The following is a 16310-nucleotide window of genomic DNA, read 5'->3' as shown; positions in this document are numbered from 1 at the left end:
TGTATAGCCTAGTCTGTTCCTCCCTTTAGATTACGTAGTCTGAACTTTCTCCGTACTCTTCAGGTTATCTTATCACTCTAGCCAAGAACTGCTGTCAAAACATTCTGTGTCTGTGAATAGATGCCATTTATGGGTTTATATGCCATGGTTTGGCCTAACCAAGAACGTAGTTGGTGGGAGATGAGGAAAAAACTTCATCTATCAAGATGTAAAAGGACTATTGGACCACAGAAGCAGCTAAATATGCATAAGATCTATAAGAAATACTCTCAGCAAAATAGAGACATTCTAAAAACATGCCTGTGTTTTTATAGCTGTAACAGTGTGTTTTCATCCTTAAAAAAAATACTCTGATGTATACAATGGTGAGAGCTGCCCCGCAGATGCCAGCAGAGGGCACATGGACCTCTCTATAAAATCTGTATTGGTATTTGCTGCTTCAGGGAGTTACTTCTAGTGCCTTTATCAAGCCAGAGGGAACAGACTTGCATGGATTTGGTTATGCTAGTTGTTACCAATCTTTGCTACTCCTGTAATCCCGAAGAAGGCCTGTCCTTTTGCTTAACTAGTGCTGGGTTAGTGGTGCATTGTTTTAAACGTTGTGAAGCTGCGTTTAGCTTTACCAGCATGCAACATGCTGCTCGCACCTTGGACATGGGTGCCTTGCTGTGGTCAGCAACTCAGTCCCTCTCTCTGTGCTGGCCTGCATAACCCTGCACTTGGAAACTTCATGTGTCCCTGTTTTGCAAAAATAAAGGAAAGAAAACCATCTGCCGTGCATTCTCTGCAAGCTTTCCACCTGCTCTCAAGTGCTTCTGTAGGTATGGAAGAAGAAAAACTATTAATAGCAGAATATTCTTTGATCTATACTTCCTAAAAGCAAAACACTAATATTATGATCCATGCAAAAACGTCTTCCTGTGTTCTCACCTTCAAAAGTTAAGGCATACATTTAGGATAACTTGTTTTTTTCTTTACACAGACTCACAGCATGCTCTCTTTTTAGGAAGAGAACTGATTAGGTCATATGACTCCTACAGCTGGTTTGGGGCAAAGCTTTTCTGTTAATTGTCTTGGTGTGCTACTTACGATACTGGAGAAAAATCCTGGAAAAGAGTTTCTTACATAGAAACTTGGTGATTTTAAAAACCTGGTATTGGTTCTTGATGAGCTGTGTTTCTCACAGTTCAATGTGTTTTGGTGTTAATAACAGCTCCACTGATTTTAAGCCTGTTGCTTTGTTGCACTTCATATTTCAGTCTGTGTGCAAATTTGCAATGCAGACACTAAGATCAAGAAGTGAAGACTGGCTGGTGAAGGCAGTACAGGTCATTCCAGGGTTTCCCAGATATTTTGCACACTGATGCTGCTTTTTTTTTCTTCCTTGGCTCTCTTGGTTCTGCTTTTGTTGCCTCTTGGTGACACACTTGACCGCAAGTTTTCTCTTGTGTTACTGTACTTCCAGTTTTGCTTTCCTTAGCTATGATACTAGATGATGTGAGATGTTCACTCACGGTGTTTTGGAGCTTCAATTCTCATGCAACATGTTGATGCAAAGCCGGTTCCTTAAACCTATTTCTGTATTTGCAGTTTGATTAGCGTCACATTACTCAATGGGTGTTTAGACTAGCTCAGTATTTTGCATGCTGAAGGTAACACCTGCAATAAATACAATTGCAGGAATGTATTGTTTGAGGCAGAATAACTCTGGTATCTGTTAATATGGGTCATGGATGTACTTTTCAATTATTTTGGTGGGGCCAGGGAGTTACTTATGCTAGGTGCCATCTGGTACCCAAATGATTGAACACAGAGTTTTTCTTCCACAGGTAGATTGATGGCGCAGGCAAGGTATTTCACCAGCCTTTTACCTTGCCACCAAAAGATTAAACTACCCAGGTGTGGGGGAAATCTGATCTGGTTTGTGTGAAGGGGCTGGAAACTGGAGATCTTGTAGTAGAAAGAAAGAGCAATCTGCTTTGTGAGATTTTTTTTTCTTTCCTAAGCATAAGCATATCTTTCTCACTTTTATGGAACATTAACAGAAAAAAGGAGAAGGGGATTTTTCTCATGGGGGAATTTTCATTCTATGTATGTAACTAGTACAATTTTAAAAATTAATGGAGAGGAGCAACACAAAGGTAGACCAGCTCCAGGAAATCTCATTGGTTGTTTTAGATGAGCCTTTTATGTGGCTACATAATTTAGTAAAGTTATGGTCAGAAACCGTATAACATGAGTATGATTATCAGTATTTTAGCATCAGAAATGTTTCTTTTTGAAATGTATTTCTCTTAGAAAAAAAAAAATCCACAAATCTTGTATTACATGAGCAAAGTGCAGTTATACAATTAATTTTAATGAAAGCTGGACTTCAATATAAAGATAAATACCTTACCAAAGACACTAATTGGACTTTCTGAGCAGATAGTAGTTGTATTTATTTCAGTAGATACATGTCCAGTTACATGTAGCTATCTGGATAGGTGAAAAAGGTTTCTCCTAGACTTAGGAGAATGCAGACCTCCTGCTCTAATGTATGCACTGTTTCCATTACCTGTTACTCTAAATTACTCAATTGTGTTTCACTCCTCTCTTGAGGATATGCATATACAAAATTACTGCTGTATTGTCTAGGTTTTGGTAATGGTAAAAAACCAAAATAATACATCTTTGATTATGGTCAGACTGTTATTCATGCAAAGTGCAACCTAGTTTTGAAGACTTGTCTCCTGGAGCATATAAAAGAGCAATGTAAAGATATATTTTATAAAAAGCTCCCATGGTACTCTGAGTTCAAGATTTAGCTATTAGTTCAGCAGGTGAGAAAGGAGTTAGTGTTGTAGCTAAGCCACGTCTAATTTATCCATGTCTAAGTGTCAAACAACAAACATCTCCGCTTGAAGAAGTGTACAATTCTCCGCAACAATTGCATCACCTTTTCAGGTGGGAGAAGTAAGTCACAGCCTGGCACCGCAGCTACTTCCAGCATGCCAAGTGCCCTGAACCCAGGGCACAGGCGACTGTGCAATAACAATTCTGCTCCTGTACCACTCGAGTCAGTGGGCATTTCTCTGATGCTCTAGTGAGTTCAGATTTTCCCATTGCTTTTTATGAACAAAGTTCATTCAGATTCTCCACCTCCCCTCCCTCACTAGTACAGAGGAAAGTGAATTAGAGCATGGTTTTGTTTTTTATACACTATCTTCACCTGGTAGCGAAGGCAGTGTTTCCACTTGCATTCAAAGCTTGACTGAAAATCCTAAGAAGACAATGCATCAGGAATCGCTCAGATGGGATGCAGGAGGTACTGCTTACATTAACTTCAGTCCTTTTGCCCTTTAAATCACTGAGGTCTATCAGCCTTCAAATGCCTTCAGGGTCTTTCTAGTCCATCACACCTGTGCAGGACTGACTTTTTCTATACAGTATTTCTTCCGGTATCTCCTCAGCCAGGCAACAATGGTTACAGGAATGCCTAGGTGTTTCCCAGCAACATCCATTTCTTTACTGTATCATTCAGTCTGCAGCTTCAGGAAAGCCATCCTGTGGTGTCATCTGCAGCTTCAGGAAAGCCATCCTGTGGTGTCATCTGCATTTGCTCTAGCTCCTAGTTTAGACTATGGAGAATCATGGCATATTCTTGGGAAGAGATTTTTAGAGGATTCCACAGGAGAGCCTGTTGCAGCTTGGGTGGGTATAACTGTGTGAGTTTAAGGGTTGAAAAGCCCCCACTTGCAGCGATTGTAAGAATTCATATCTTTTGATTTGGATGATGCGTACAGCTTTTAAATTTTAACTGAATTCTAATATCGCAATGCACAAATGTCTAAGTGTAGAAAAGAAATGTATTTTATTATTTCTACTGGCTGCTTACTGTAGCAGTAATTTTTGCATCATGAACTTGAAAAATTATGTAAGCTTCTCCTTGTTTTATAGCTTCCCTATTTTTTCTGGCAAAAAAAAACACCCTAAAACTCTATTCCAAAATTCTACTAATGCTACTCAGCCCCCTTTTCAGAAAAACAACTATTGAGATAATTCTAATTCCTACAACTTCTGGTATTTACAATATTTTTCCCCAAAACTTATGTAGATTTTTATGACACTCTTCTTTCTGTCTAAATTTGCACTCTTATTTTGAGAAGAGATGCTGTGAAAGTTCAGTGCTTACCTCTGTAGAAGAAGAGGCAGTTTTTCAAAATTTTGCAAGTTTTGGAACTGCCAGCTCTTTTGTGTCATTTTTGGGGAGAGTCTCACCCTGCTACCAGGGCTTTGGCATCAGTTAACACACTTGCCATAAGCTATTGACAACATATGCCACTGCATTTTTGGCCAGTAGTGTTAGAGATTGTTATCTGAAAAGTGAGCTGACAGGATAGTTATATTCCTGGCTTTTGAAGGGAGTTTCAACAATTAGGTTCAGTAAATCTGCAATTATACTGGCTTGCCAGCATATTTTTGGAACAGGCTACTTCATAAAGAAATACTAAGAAACATAATAAAAAATACATACTTCAGAGATTCTCTGAAAAGGACAGCTAAAGACTGCACTTCGGGCTTTTTTGTTGTTTAATGATATTAAATGCAGTACTAACTTTAAATATGGGGGGAAAAAAGCCCAGATCCAAATGAGTTGACAGATGTCCCTGGTGATTGAATTTCAGCACACAGAGACTGGGCTTATTTTGCTATGCAGAACAGCATAAGCCCACAGCATGCAGTGCAGCTGAAGACAGAAAAGTTAACAGCCACGTTTTTAGCCCGGTCCTTTTAGTAGTATAAGGAAGAAGCTAGATTTAATACTTTACCAGTAATGATAATGATATATTAATATATGTTATGCTTGTCTATAAGCTTCTTAATTTGTTTAAAATATACTGTTGCTTACTGCAGAAAGAAAACTTTGTCAGTTACAAAGTAAGCTTATGTAGAATTGCAGAGTATCGCAAGATGGTGGCTTTGTGTATGATTGCTGGATCTATAATATGGAACATTTTGTAATAGAGTTGCTTGTAAGCTTTTATATCTTACTGTTAAGTTTTTACTCTGCAACAAGGAGCACTGTTCAACTCGTGGCTGCGAGGTCACTGGTGCTGTGCACTGGGATGTGTGGTAGCTGCGTGGGGCATTGTCTTTCAAAGGCACTGTAGATGGGAGCTTCCCTCCTGTATGCGGTGGGATAAGTACCTCTTGCCTAGATTTCTGCCTGATAGTGTTTCACATGAGGACCCTTGGTTATACAACATTTCAGAAACCATAGCACATATTTACATTTCTCTCCAGACTGCCATTAAAAAAAATAAAATCATAATGTAGTCTTTAGATAATAAGGCTTAGAGTCACATATTCTAGTTTGCTGTGACCTTCTTCCAGTAGCTACCTCAATTTTCTCCCTCTGTAGTCTCCCCAACACCTCCCTTCCTGCAGAAAATTTACCTAATCCGTACTGGGTGAGCAGTTCTCTCAGAAGGTGCTGCATGCCCCTCTGCTCACCCACACCATGAGGATACACTGGCAGTGCTGGGGAAAAATAGCTGCTAGGATTGACTGGAAGAAAGGCAAAACCAGGTAATGCCAACTGTAGGATCTGTGTGTCCTTCTAACAAATGTCTGCTCACCATCCCGTCCTTAACCTACCTTCCCCGTGAGGGGGTCACCCCAGCACTGCGGCTGGGTCGGCGCCATGTGCTGGCATCTTGCTGCCAGACTCCCTGGTGGTCCTGCCACAGGTGTTCAGGAGAAGTCTGTCTGCCAACACAAAGCTGTCTCAGCATTTCAGGCAGTAGGCAATAGAAATATCAAACATACTTTAAAATGGGAGAAACTTCAAAAATTCTGTTCACTTAGGATGTTTGTCTGATCTCTGTTAATAAGGCATCTGGGCATCTCTCTGTATGAGCACAAAGGTTGTTTTTATGTTACAAACGCACCTTTAAAAGAGCTTTCTAATGTAGTTCCGGGGGAAGGAACAATTACCAGCAGGTAATTTATGCAGTAATCTGTCTGTCATCTGTTTTCCAAACCCAACATGTTATTCTGGTTTTTAATCTCTCTCTCTATTGCATCTAATCACAAGATACTTCAGCAAAGATAACTTTTTTGGAGGTTAGGTTTAAATGACAGATTGAAATAGATTTTCTGACAAGCAGTCCTGTGCTTTCCGAGTGTGTCAAAATTCTTCACAAGTTTTTATCGGAACTTAATTTTTGACAAGTTAACTCTTACCTAAAATGTAATGCCAGCTAGGAGAGCTTGGAATAAGTAAATGGAATCACTTGTTCCTTTAAAATAAAAAAAGGAAAATGAAGGATTTACCACTTACGTCCTGTTTAAGTTAATAATCTTCTCTGTGCTGTAAATTTCAGCCCCAAATGAGGTATGTCTCAGGGAAGAACAGAGTGAACTTTAAGTAAAAAATCCATGTTGTTCCTGTTGAGGGACAAATGGAATCGTGAGGAAGGCAGATGGCAGGCTATTTTGTTACACCTGTAATCTGCAAAACCTTGAACAAAAATTAGGTGAAGAATATTTTTGTAATTGACCTTTCAGTGAACTTGGATAACTTTTTTTTTTCACTTACTCACTGGATGTTTATGACCATATTATTTGGATTACTAGATTACCCTATACTGAAATATTACGCCTTTTATAGGGTTAATCCATTTGAGACAGATGTGTGTGTGATTGCCCCCTTCTCTGCCCTCCTCCCCATTTTTAACACTACAGAGCATCATTTTGAATTGAAATAGTCCATAATGGTCCTTTTTTTTCACTTTTCTTTAACAACATGAACACTAAATTATAGCTGTGCAATTATGTAAACAATTGAAATGCTTCCAGAATGAATACTTCCTTTTAAATTTTCATTCTGTGTAATTGCTGAAAGGTTTGGAGCCATAATAAACCAAAATTATTTTACACATTTATCATTCTAAAGGTCAATTATGAAAGAAGTAAAGAAACAACACTGTACAGAACGAGTAAACCAATTTCTATTGCCATCACCATATGTTTTTCTTATTGCTTGTGTTTTTCCAGTTACTGTGTACATAGCATTCAATTAAAGTGATTCATTTACTAGGCTGTAAGCTGCTGAACACAGTTTACATTTATAGAACAGTGCTTTGAAGGGAAGGAAACAACTTGCCTCTGTTTGAATTTCCTGATTTTTGCAATATCACTGATAGGACGTATGTTCTCACTGGGCCACTTTCTCATAAACCTGAATCTTTTGATAAGTTTGCAATGCTACTGAATTACTACGTGAAGTCGTGCTTTTATTGTTAGCTGTGTTGTGCATGAAAGTGTGCTGTCTGGGAAACAGTAGAAAAATTGTCAAATTTTACCTGCAAATGCCTTCCTGGGGTGTGGTTTCTTTCCAATCTGTTCTGTTTGCAATAAGCTCTAGTAGAGCAAGATGATGTTCAGGATGTATTCTGCCCTGTACTAATTTAAATTAAGTCACTAAAACTGTCACAAACTAATACTGAATGAAGTGCCTGAGGTGAAAAATGGCACTGGAAACTAATGGAAAGCTAGGGTGAACACAAGCAGGCTGTTTGTGCACAGTGCTAACTTTCGATGGTTCTGAGTCTGTTGTATCATCGCTGCATATGATCTGTGCCAGACGGTCTGTATTTCACAGCTACGTAACAAAAAAGAAAAGCTGAGGATTGTTTCGTTAGCTTTCCAAAAAGAAACTTTCCAAAGGTTTTTGCCTTCTAACTAGGAAAAATATATTTTTTAGTGGTTGTACATCTCATAAACAGCAAATAGATCCGTGCAGCGGAACTCTAACAGCTTTTTGTAGTGAATGTGTTGTCACAGCATATGTGAAAATTGCATTATTTATGCTGTGCTGTAAGTTCACAGGTATTAAGGTGTTAAAACAACAGTTCTACAATTACATTTTTTTATCCTAATTTTCTAAGAGTTCTGTTCAATGACCGTGGCTAAAAGCTGATGATGCAGGGCGATCGTTACAGTGGTATTTAACAGATGGGATTGATGGAGCGAGGACAGGAGTTAACACAGTTGTTTGTAGCAGGTCTTTGTACTTCCTATGTTCTGTTACCTTTTAAGCCAGGTTAGCACAGACTCTTTTATCGTGGCATATGTCAACAGAAGTGTACTCCCATCTGCTGCTCTATAGTTTGATGCCCAATTATTCAGAGACCAAACACATCTCAGTACCTGGCTCCATTCGTAATTACAGGTGCGTTGTGCTGCGAGGAGTGAGGTGCGTTAATCAGCCCCTTAATTATGAAAAGGTGGGTCTTTTGTTCTGCTTGGAGCGTGAGTTTACCACCCACTTTATGAGCTGCTGCATCCATCTGTTCTTTCTTTTTGAATGTTTGCATTGACTGATATTGACTTTGAAATGTATCAAAGGAAGTGATTAAAACTAGTTTAAACATTAACTCGAGTGGCATTCTAGCTTATTCAGGAAAGTGGAAGCATTATCTGGTACTATGTTAAAAACGAATATTTATCTGGTAATATTTTAAATATATAACACTGTTATTTTGTAGGATGTTACTGCTGTAAATACTTCAGTAGAACAGTAAATAGGTTTTGCCCAGGTGTTGAGCAGTGCATTGAGAAAATACCAGTGTGGCTAAAGCATATCTTCAAACAGAGAAAAAATCAGTTTAACTTCTCTAGCTTCTGATGTAGAAATTGAGCATAAAGACATATTTGCGGTCTAAAATTTACATTCAAACCATCTTTCACACATCATAAAAGCAGTAAAGGTGGACACTGACAATTGTTTTCCTTAACAATTTTTCTTTGAAATTTTATTGAGAAGAAAAATAATTTTCTACTCAATACAGAAATAACTTTAGCATGTTCTTCTGCAAACGTAATGCTCTAGGTAAGGATAATTTAGCTTTTGAACCTAATTATAAGCCTCCTGAAATGTCCTAGAAAGAAAATCTTAACTTCAATACAGGAACTTTTCTCTGATTTGAAGAGACTGTGAAGAATTGAAACATGAGGAAGGATTAAATTTGAAATGCTTGTCTCAAATATGGTCTGTGTCATGGGGTAATTATGAGAGCAAAGCTGTGGCTGGTGGTCTAGTCTTACAAGTACAGTGCAACCTCTTAAAAAATAGTAAGAAAACTTTCTTTAAAAGTTCAGCAAAAAGTCTTTAATCCTTTTTTTCCCCCCAAGGCTTATCTGGACGTGCTATTTAATTATTTAGAATAGTGAATGGTAACAATCTAGTTACTATAGGTTTATCTTTGTTACTGTGCTGAGTGCAACCACTTCTTGCATTTGACATCACTGTTTCTCAACCAGCCCAGTGTAGTTGAAAAATCCTGTATATGCTAGAGCAGCCTAACAGGTGTAAGCTACCTGCTGTCAGGTACTGCTTCAAGCTCCTTTGGGTGAAAGGCGACAGTAATTTGTGTCATTTCATTATTGTTACGGCTACAGAATTCTGAGTAATACTGTTTTAGGAGATACCTCATTTGGGATGGTGTAAAACTTCATCTTAAGTTGATTAACAATTTGGATGTCTTTCTTTATCCAAAGTCTTGTTTCACAAGCAAACAGTTATTTTACACTTAGACATGAAGAGACATGGGTGTTTGTTTTTTTAATAGGAATTTTAGAGTACAAATGTCACTGAAATACAAAATGCCCTTTTCTTACTGAATGTACCTGCAGAAGAAAGCAGCAGTTGTTATGCGACAACACCACTTGTGGCTCTGGGAAACATCACTTCGATGAGTGGGGAACTGGTGAATTACGAAGTTAAATCCTCTCAAACTCTCATGTTGTTGTTTTGGTGGTTTTTTTTTTCCTCATCCTTTTACTCAAACAGGTAACTTATCTTCATTTTTCAGGATATCTTGAATACTGTCATAAAGCATTGCCCACCCTGGTTTTTCTTCCTGGGCCTACCTGGCTTTACGATGCTGATAGGAGACTTCATTACAGCGGCAGCCCGAGTGCTGAGTGCAGACATGCTGGAGGTGAGTATGGCAATGCCCTGTGCCCGGCCCACGGGAGCCCGCTCGCTAACAAGCTTGGGATGTCTCCGCTCTAACAGGTGTGGGCTCATTAGTGCAAGGCGAAACGGGGCTCTTGGGGCAGATACCATGGCAGCTGATGTGTGATACTGGGGGATAAGGTGACTACTAGTATTGCAGAGGTGTTTCATCAAAAGGCCAAAGTGTGAGAAATCATATCCTCACCAATGCTGCCATGTGTTTGTGCGCTACAAGCAGGACTTGGGTTTCAGAATCTTGTTAGCATTTTTCACTGAGCTGATTTCACTGATTGAAAGTATGGAACTTGTTTGGTAATGCAGAACGTTTTACTAAGTATCAACACTAACAGAAATGGGATTCTAAACCATTAAATTAATGAAGGAAAATGAAACAGCAAATTAATGGTGGATGCCAAAATAAGGGTAACAATATGACAGTCCTGGAAAAAAAACAGGAAAGCGTTGGAACCGCAGTTTAGGGGAGACCTTTTGGTCCATTCTGGCCACATGTTTTTATTGCTGCTCATGACGTCTGTGCTTCTGAGCAGACGGTGGTACACGGGGACACAGATCTCTCAGCTTTCAGCAGAAGCAAAACAGCGAGTCTGGTTGCATTGTCCCTCAGCGCATACAGACATTAATTTTGTGGCATCTCTGAAAAAGCTGATCAGCCTGATCTCTGATAAATCTTAAAATGCTAATAAGAAGTGAAAGCTTGACTTTCCATGGAAAGAGTTCTAAAAAAAAACCGCAAAACACCTTTCTTTTCTCCTATAAGCATAAAACAGTGTGCAGTGTATTTTCAGTGTTACAGAAAAAGCATGAGCAGTGCCAGATCCACACTGATGGAGGAGTTCTGCACCAGAAAAAAGAAAAACACAGCAGCAAAAAGCACAGACAAACAAACATTTGCTAGTCACTGCTTTAATGCTGATTTTGCAGTAGTTCTAAAGGAAAAGCTACTCGGGACATGTTCCTCAGGACACTTTCTGCATTGTATTGTGAATACAGCACTTTTAGTATTTGCAATAATACACACTAGCCTCACAGCTTATGTTATTTTCATAACTTGATGAAGAAAATATTTTTGTTTACTTTTTGTTTCATTAGGCTCCCCGTTCAGAAGCTCATACCATCCTTGGTTCTCTTGTTTGCTTTCCAAATATCTACCAAGAAATCCCACTCTTGCGGCCCATTTCAGAAGCTGGTGAGATCATCGCGGGAAGTGCAGATGTAAAGGTAAAGCCACATTTAATTAGTAAGTCTAACATATCTTTATTATTTAATCACTTAATTTTTACTGTATACTTTTTGTTTAAATAATAAATCCCTCCTTCTCATCAAAATCCCACAACTGCACACATTATATGTACTTACCTGATAAGCACTGCTTTGCCTAACGTGCACCATAAAATTAGCAAAGCTTAGATAGTACAAATTACATTTTATTTTCAAGGAGAGTGGACTGGCTATGATCAAATGCTATGTTTTCCAGCCAGATGCCTGTCACGTCAATTCATTAAATAGTGGAGGTGGTATTATTTAAAGTGCCCATTCATTGCATCTATGTATATTAGGTTGTCCTCTAAAAGATGTAGGGTGTGCATGAGGGGAGACAGTTTCTGCCTTACTGGTATTACAGTAACATGCCAAGTAGATTCCACTCTTACACAGAACCATTAGCTTAACATGAATGGTCTTTCCCCAGGAGTTAACTTCAGTGAAATACCCTGCAACATTAATTATTTTGCCCAGTGGAAAACTTTATAATTTAATGACCTTAAAAAATAATACTGAAAAGAAAAATCACACATGCACACCCTCCCACAAAGACCCCAACAAGCGTGACCTAGAGCATCACTAGCTGGCGAAACCTGCTCAGATGGTTGCCCTTGTACAAACCTCTATTGCTCCTCAATGAACTTGAGACACCATGCTGATCCAATGTGGAAAATTAGGTAAAACTGGGGAGGAATCTCTGAATTCCTTGTGTGGCTTTAGAATGTAAAAATGGACAGAATGCAAAACCTTTAACGCGCTGTGCTTTCATTCTCGATTTCTTTATCACACCCCAGAGTCTCATCAGAGGAGTGTTAAAGCAGGCTAGATTTTAGAAGTCTTTTTTTCTGTATCAAAAAAGGTGTTGAATTTTTTTGATCAAAATCTAACTTGCTTAAAGTTTGTACGCCATAGTTTGTATTATCAAGTGCTGAACGCTCATAGTAAACACCTGCCAACTCTGAAAATGAATTGATTTCCACCTTGCTGCCTGTACATGATTTTGAGTTGGTTAGTTTTATCTGCAAGGGTCTGTATACTTGAAATGTAATCAGTAAGTAATCCTCTTTTGATGAAATAAAATTGTAGTAAGAATAGTAAAAAAAAAAAAAAAAAGTAGTTAAAGTCCTTTAAGAATAGACTGAGATTTAAAGCTCATTTCATTTACAGCTATGTCAAAATTAAACAACTTTAAATAAAGTGTATGTATGAAAAGGACACTTACTCTGATTTATTTTATCATTTTAGTGTTACCTCATAAATATTTTATTGAAGAATGCTACAGAGGAGCCAAGTGAAGCTGCAAGGTAAAATATTGAGTAAAGTTAAAAATGGGAAAATTGGAAAATCTTTCTCCCTACATATTTTTCTGTGTTTGTACAGCTGATTTGTTACTCCTGCCTTGTTTTTTGACCCTGTTGAGTTGAGTTCCTTACTTTGGCGTTGAGATGAGGTCTACTCTGTGCTGTGAAGATGTAGACCTACTGTGTGAGGGAGAAGAGAGCACATCTTCATTTATAGCTTTTTTTCCTCCCTGTTTGCTTTTTGTTTTTACATGGGCCTGCTTTTATTTTCTTTGATTTCAAGGAATATTCCTGGTTTCCAAAGATGGTATATGCTGTGGTTAAATGCCTAGAACTTACAAAATTCTGCTCTGTTTGAATTTACTTAAAAGTAAATTTGGAAGAAATCACATCTTTGCAGTTCTGGACTAGATGGTTTATTTCTAACTTTTTTGTTTGACTGATGAAAAGTCATTGACAAGTTCCTTTGAGACTCTTTATTAATAGCTGTCTAGTGTTACCGTACAGTGATAGCTGCTGTCTGGTGGAGGAGTGGTTACCTTCCAAAGTGCAAATTTGGAAAGAATGAAGTGTAGACAAGACAAGATACTTTTAAAACTTCTGACTTTTTTTTTTTCTTTTAAAAAAGATGCATAGCCATTTGTGGCCTTGGAGTTTGGATATGTGAAGAACTAACACAGTCTACAAATCACCCCCAAGTGAAGGAAGCAATCAATGTCATAGGTGTGACACTAAAGGTAGTACTGCGGTGGTCTCTGTAATTGATAGACATTTTATTTTTTGAAACAGTTGCTGGTTATATGGAGTGCAGTGTGCTGGTTTTTCTTTTCATTGCTTAAAGCACTGACAAGAAGTTGCTTGGGAGTCTTTCCATAGTATTAGTGATATGACATTGGTCATCTTCTAAAAGATACCTTCTGGTTCTGAACCTTTACATGTAATTAGTAGCTCATTATCTCCAATGAGCGTGGTTCAGATTCTTATGGCTCCTATGAAGTTGCCAAGGAGTATATGCATAATTCTTCAGTGGGGCCAAGGTGACATCCTATATAAAAGTGCAAAATATTTGCAAAAATAAGATGTGATTATGCACCTAAAGACCCCTACCACAGTGGACCAAACTAGGATTATGTCAATAATGTTGTCTGCTGTTTCCTAATGCTGACTGTGTGATTTTGTGGCATTAACATTTTTTACTGTTTTTATAGATGTAAAATTATTTAAGAAGTAGAAAAACTAATTGTATTGTATGATAGCTAAATATTTTATTTGGTTTTTAATTACCTTTTTTCTTTTACAGTTTTCTAATAAATTGGTAGCTCAGGTAGCCTGTGATGTTCTTCAACTGCTAGTTTCTTACTGGCAAAAGCTGCAGAAGTACGAATCCTCTCTGTCCAGAAAAATTACTGAAGTATGTCAGTTTCTCTAAAACATTTTTATGGAAATTGTGTGCAAAGTTCCCCTAATTCCTTACTTAACCTCTGGAACCATAGCTTTCTGTTAATGTTTTCTTTATTCTGCAAGTATTGTTAGGAGACTGGTTTGCTGTAATCCTAGGAGCAGTGTGCATTTCTCATTTGTAGTCATGTATTTTTAAAGTGCTCAGTGAAACTTTGTTTCACTTGGACATTTATTTACAAAAGCAGTTAGATGCTCTTAAGAGAATTTAACCTTTTTCATGCCCTGTTCAAGTGAAGTTAGTTCTCTGTCTTTGTAATGAAAGAAGTTAAATGTCTTTCTGGAATTCTGTTTCTTTTAACATAGATCCTTGTGGCCACTATTGCGTTTCTTCTGCCAAGCGCTGAGTACTCCTCTGTGGAAGCAGATAAAAAGGTTTGTTGCTGAAGTGAGCAGTGTCTTTCTTTGTGCTGTTTGAACTAGTCATTAAATGAAGTGGCTTTGAACCAAAGTCTTATTTTAAACTTCTAAAAATGTACCTCTAAGTTTGTGTGAATTTGATAGATAATACCTAAATACTGCGTTACATGTTTCTGTTTAGTTTATAGTTTCACTGCTACTTTGCTTGTTGGATTGGTGCATGGCATTACCCATGAAAATGCTTCTGGAGCCAGTGTCTGCTGGTGTCCTGGAAGATCAACATGCATCCAAAGCTCCTTTACTGGACTATATTTATAGAGTGAGTATGAGGAATGCACATGATTTATTATATCTAGATGTTTAAAGATGCCTTTTACCGATTCTGGTAGTCACAGAAACATTTTTTATCAAGCTGTAGAGGAACGTGAAGTGTGAGCAGAGTCATACAGAGGAGACGTGAAGAATTTAAAATATTGAGAGGATAAGATCAGTGTGAAGGATCTTGAAAAGGAAGAAAAGCAGTTTGAGGTAGATGTGCAACATAGAGGGGGGTTAAAAGAGAAACAACAAGCCAGGGAAAATCTCGGCAGAAATATTTGAATTATTTGGAGTGGTGTGTTAAAATACAAAGTAAGTCCTTAAGTGAGCTGTTAAAGTACAGAATAAGTCATGAAAAAGAGAGTTATTTTAAAAACTGAATTTAGACAGATTTTTTTGTAGCAGGGGCTGGTTTTCATAATGTAAAATCATGGTGGGTCACTCCTTGCTGTTTAAGTGAGTACTTTGCCGTATACTTCATTGCTCCTTCAGTGTTGTGCTTGTCAACTTGCAGGTTTTGCATTGCTGTGTGAATGGCTCCAGTACGTATACTCAGCAAAGCCATTACGTGCTGAGTCTTGCAGATCTCTCGTCTAGTGACTATGACCCTTTCTTGCCACTGGGAAGTGTCACAAGCTCTGAGCCAGCACAGTGCCACTCTGTCACAGATTTAGGCAACCTGCTCACTGTTGCTGAGGGTAAGAGAATTTACAGTGATGGGGACCAGCATGTCTACATGCAGCAGCTAGGAAACAAAAGTTTCCAGGTTACATCTCTCCCTTGCAAATGTGCTTATCCTCACTGCACGCAGCAATTACTCCTTGAAGTTTTTAATTTATTTATTTATTTTATGAATTGCTGTTGCCTCTGTAAGACAATTTTTTGCTGACAATGCTCTTTAGCACTGTCACAGGAGAAGAAAAATGACATTGTGGTGCCATACAGTGTAAAAGTTCTGCAGGTATCGGATAGACTGAGAATCTGTTTTTGCCTTTGGTATGACTTAAAATTTGGTATTGAGAATTTCAACAACTAAGATCAAGCTTCTTTCAGAAGCATGCAGCTGCCTTTTTGAATATTTCAGTAGAAATGACTCCATTGTCACAGATGATTTGCCTATTATGAGTGATTTTGGAAGGCCATGTGTGATTTGAACCAAATTATGAATCTGCATAAATATGCTGTTCCTGCTGATTCACAATCCTACCTGTGTCAAAAGTGAAAAGATTATTTGGATCTAGCTGCATCATGTTACAGACTTCATAAAATCACCTTAAGTATGCATCCAAGCATATGAAGTAATTTAAATTTGAGTGTTCTATCTTAGAGACCACTTTTATTTCAAACACTTGTTAAAAACTTTCAAAACAATGGATTACATATATTATAAATAATATATTAATATGCATTAATATATTTTTGCGGAAGAGTCAAAGTAAAGATGCAATATTAAGTAGTGTGAGCTATTGTTGGGTTTGCAGTGATGCTTTAAAATAGTATTTTCAGGTTTTGTTACTGTACTATTTTTGTACTGTACTACTGTACTACAGCTTGTTTTCCTGTTTTTTTGTATATGTGTTTTCAGT

General features: G+C 37.9%; 1 protein-coding gene across 13 annotated transcripts in view; it reads left to right on the top strand.

The window, feature by feature from the left end:
- The window catches only part of RALGAPA2 (Ral GTPase activating protein catalytic subunit alpha 2), a 138052-nt gene that overhangs the window by 54194 nt on the left and 67548 nt on the right, over positions 1-16310 (top strand). For all 13 annotated transcript variants that reach the window (XM_083832249.1, XM_083832246.1, XM_083832242.1 and 10 more), the window contains 8 exons: positions 9861-9989; positions 11117-11245; positions 12533-12591; positions 13217-13325; positions 13889-13999; positions 14353-14421; positions 14588-14725; positions 15239-15422. In XM_083832249.1, the coding sequence (XP_083688375.1) occupies positions 9861-9989; positions 11117-11245; positions 12533-12591; positions 13217-13325; positions 13889-13999; positions 14353-14421; positions 14588-14725; positions 15239-15422 (928 nt within the window). The remainder of the gene's footprint in view (positions 1-9860; positions 9990-11116; positions 11246-12532; positions 12592-13216; positions 13326-13888; positions 14000-14352; positions 14422-14587; positions 14726-15238; positions 15423-16310) is intronic.

This window comes from Anser anser (assembly GCF_964211835.1).
Source record: "Anser anser genome assembly, chromosome: 3".
Lineage (NCBI taxonomy): Eukaryota > Metazoa > Chordata > Aves > Anseriformes > Anatidae > Anser > Anser anser.
The sequence above is the reverse complement of the archived record's forward strand: the minus strand, read 5'-3'. Positions and strand labels throughout refer to the sequence as shown.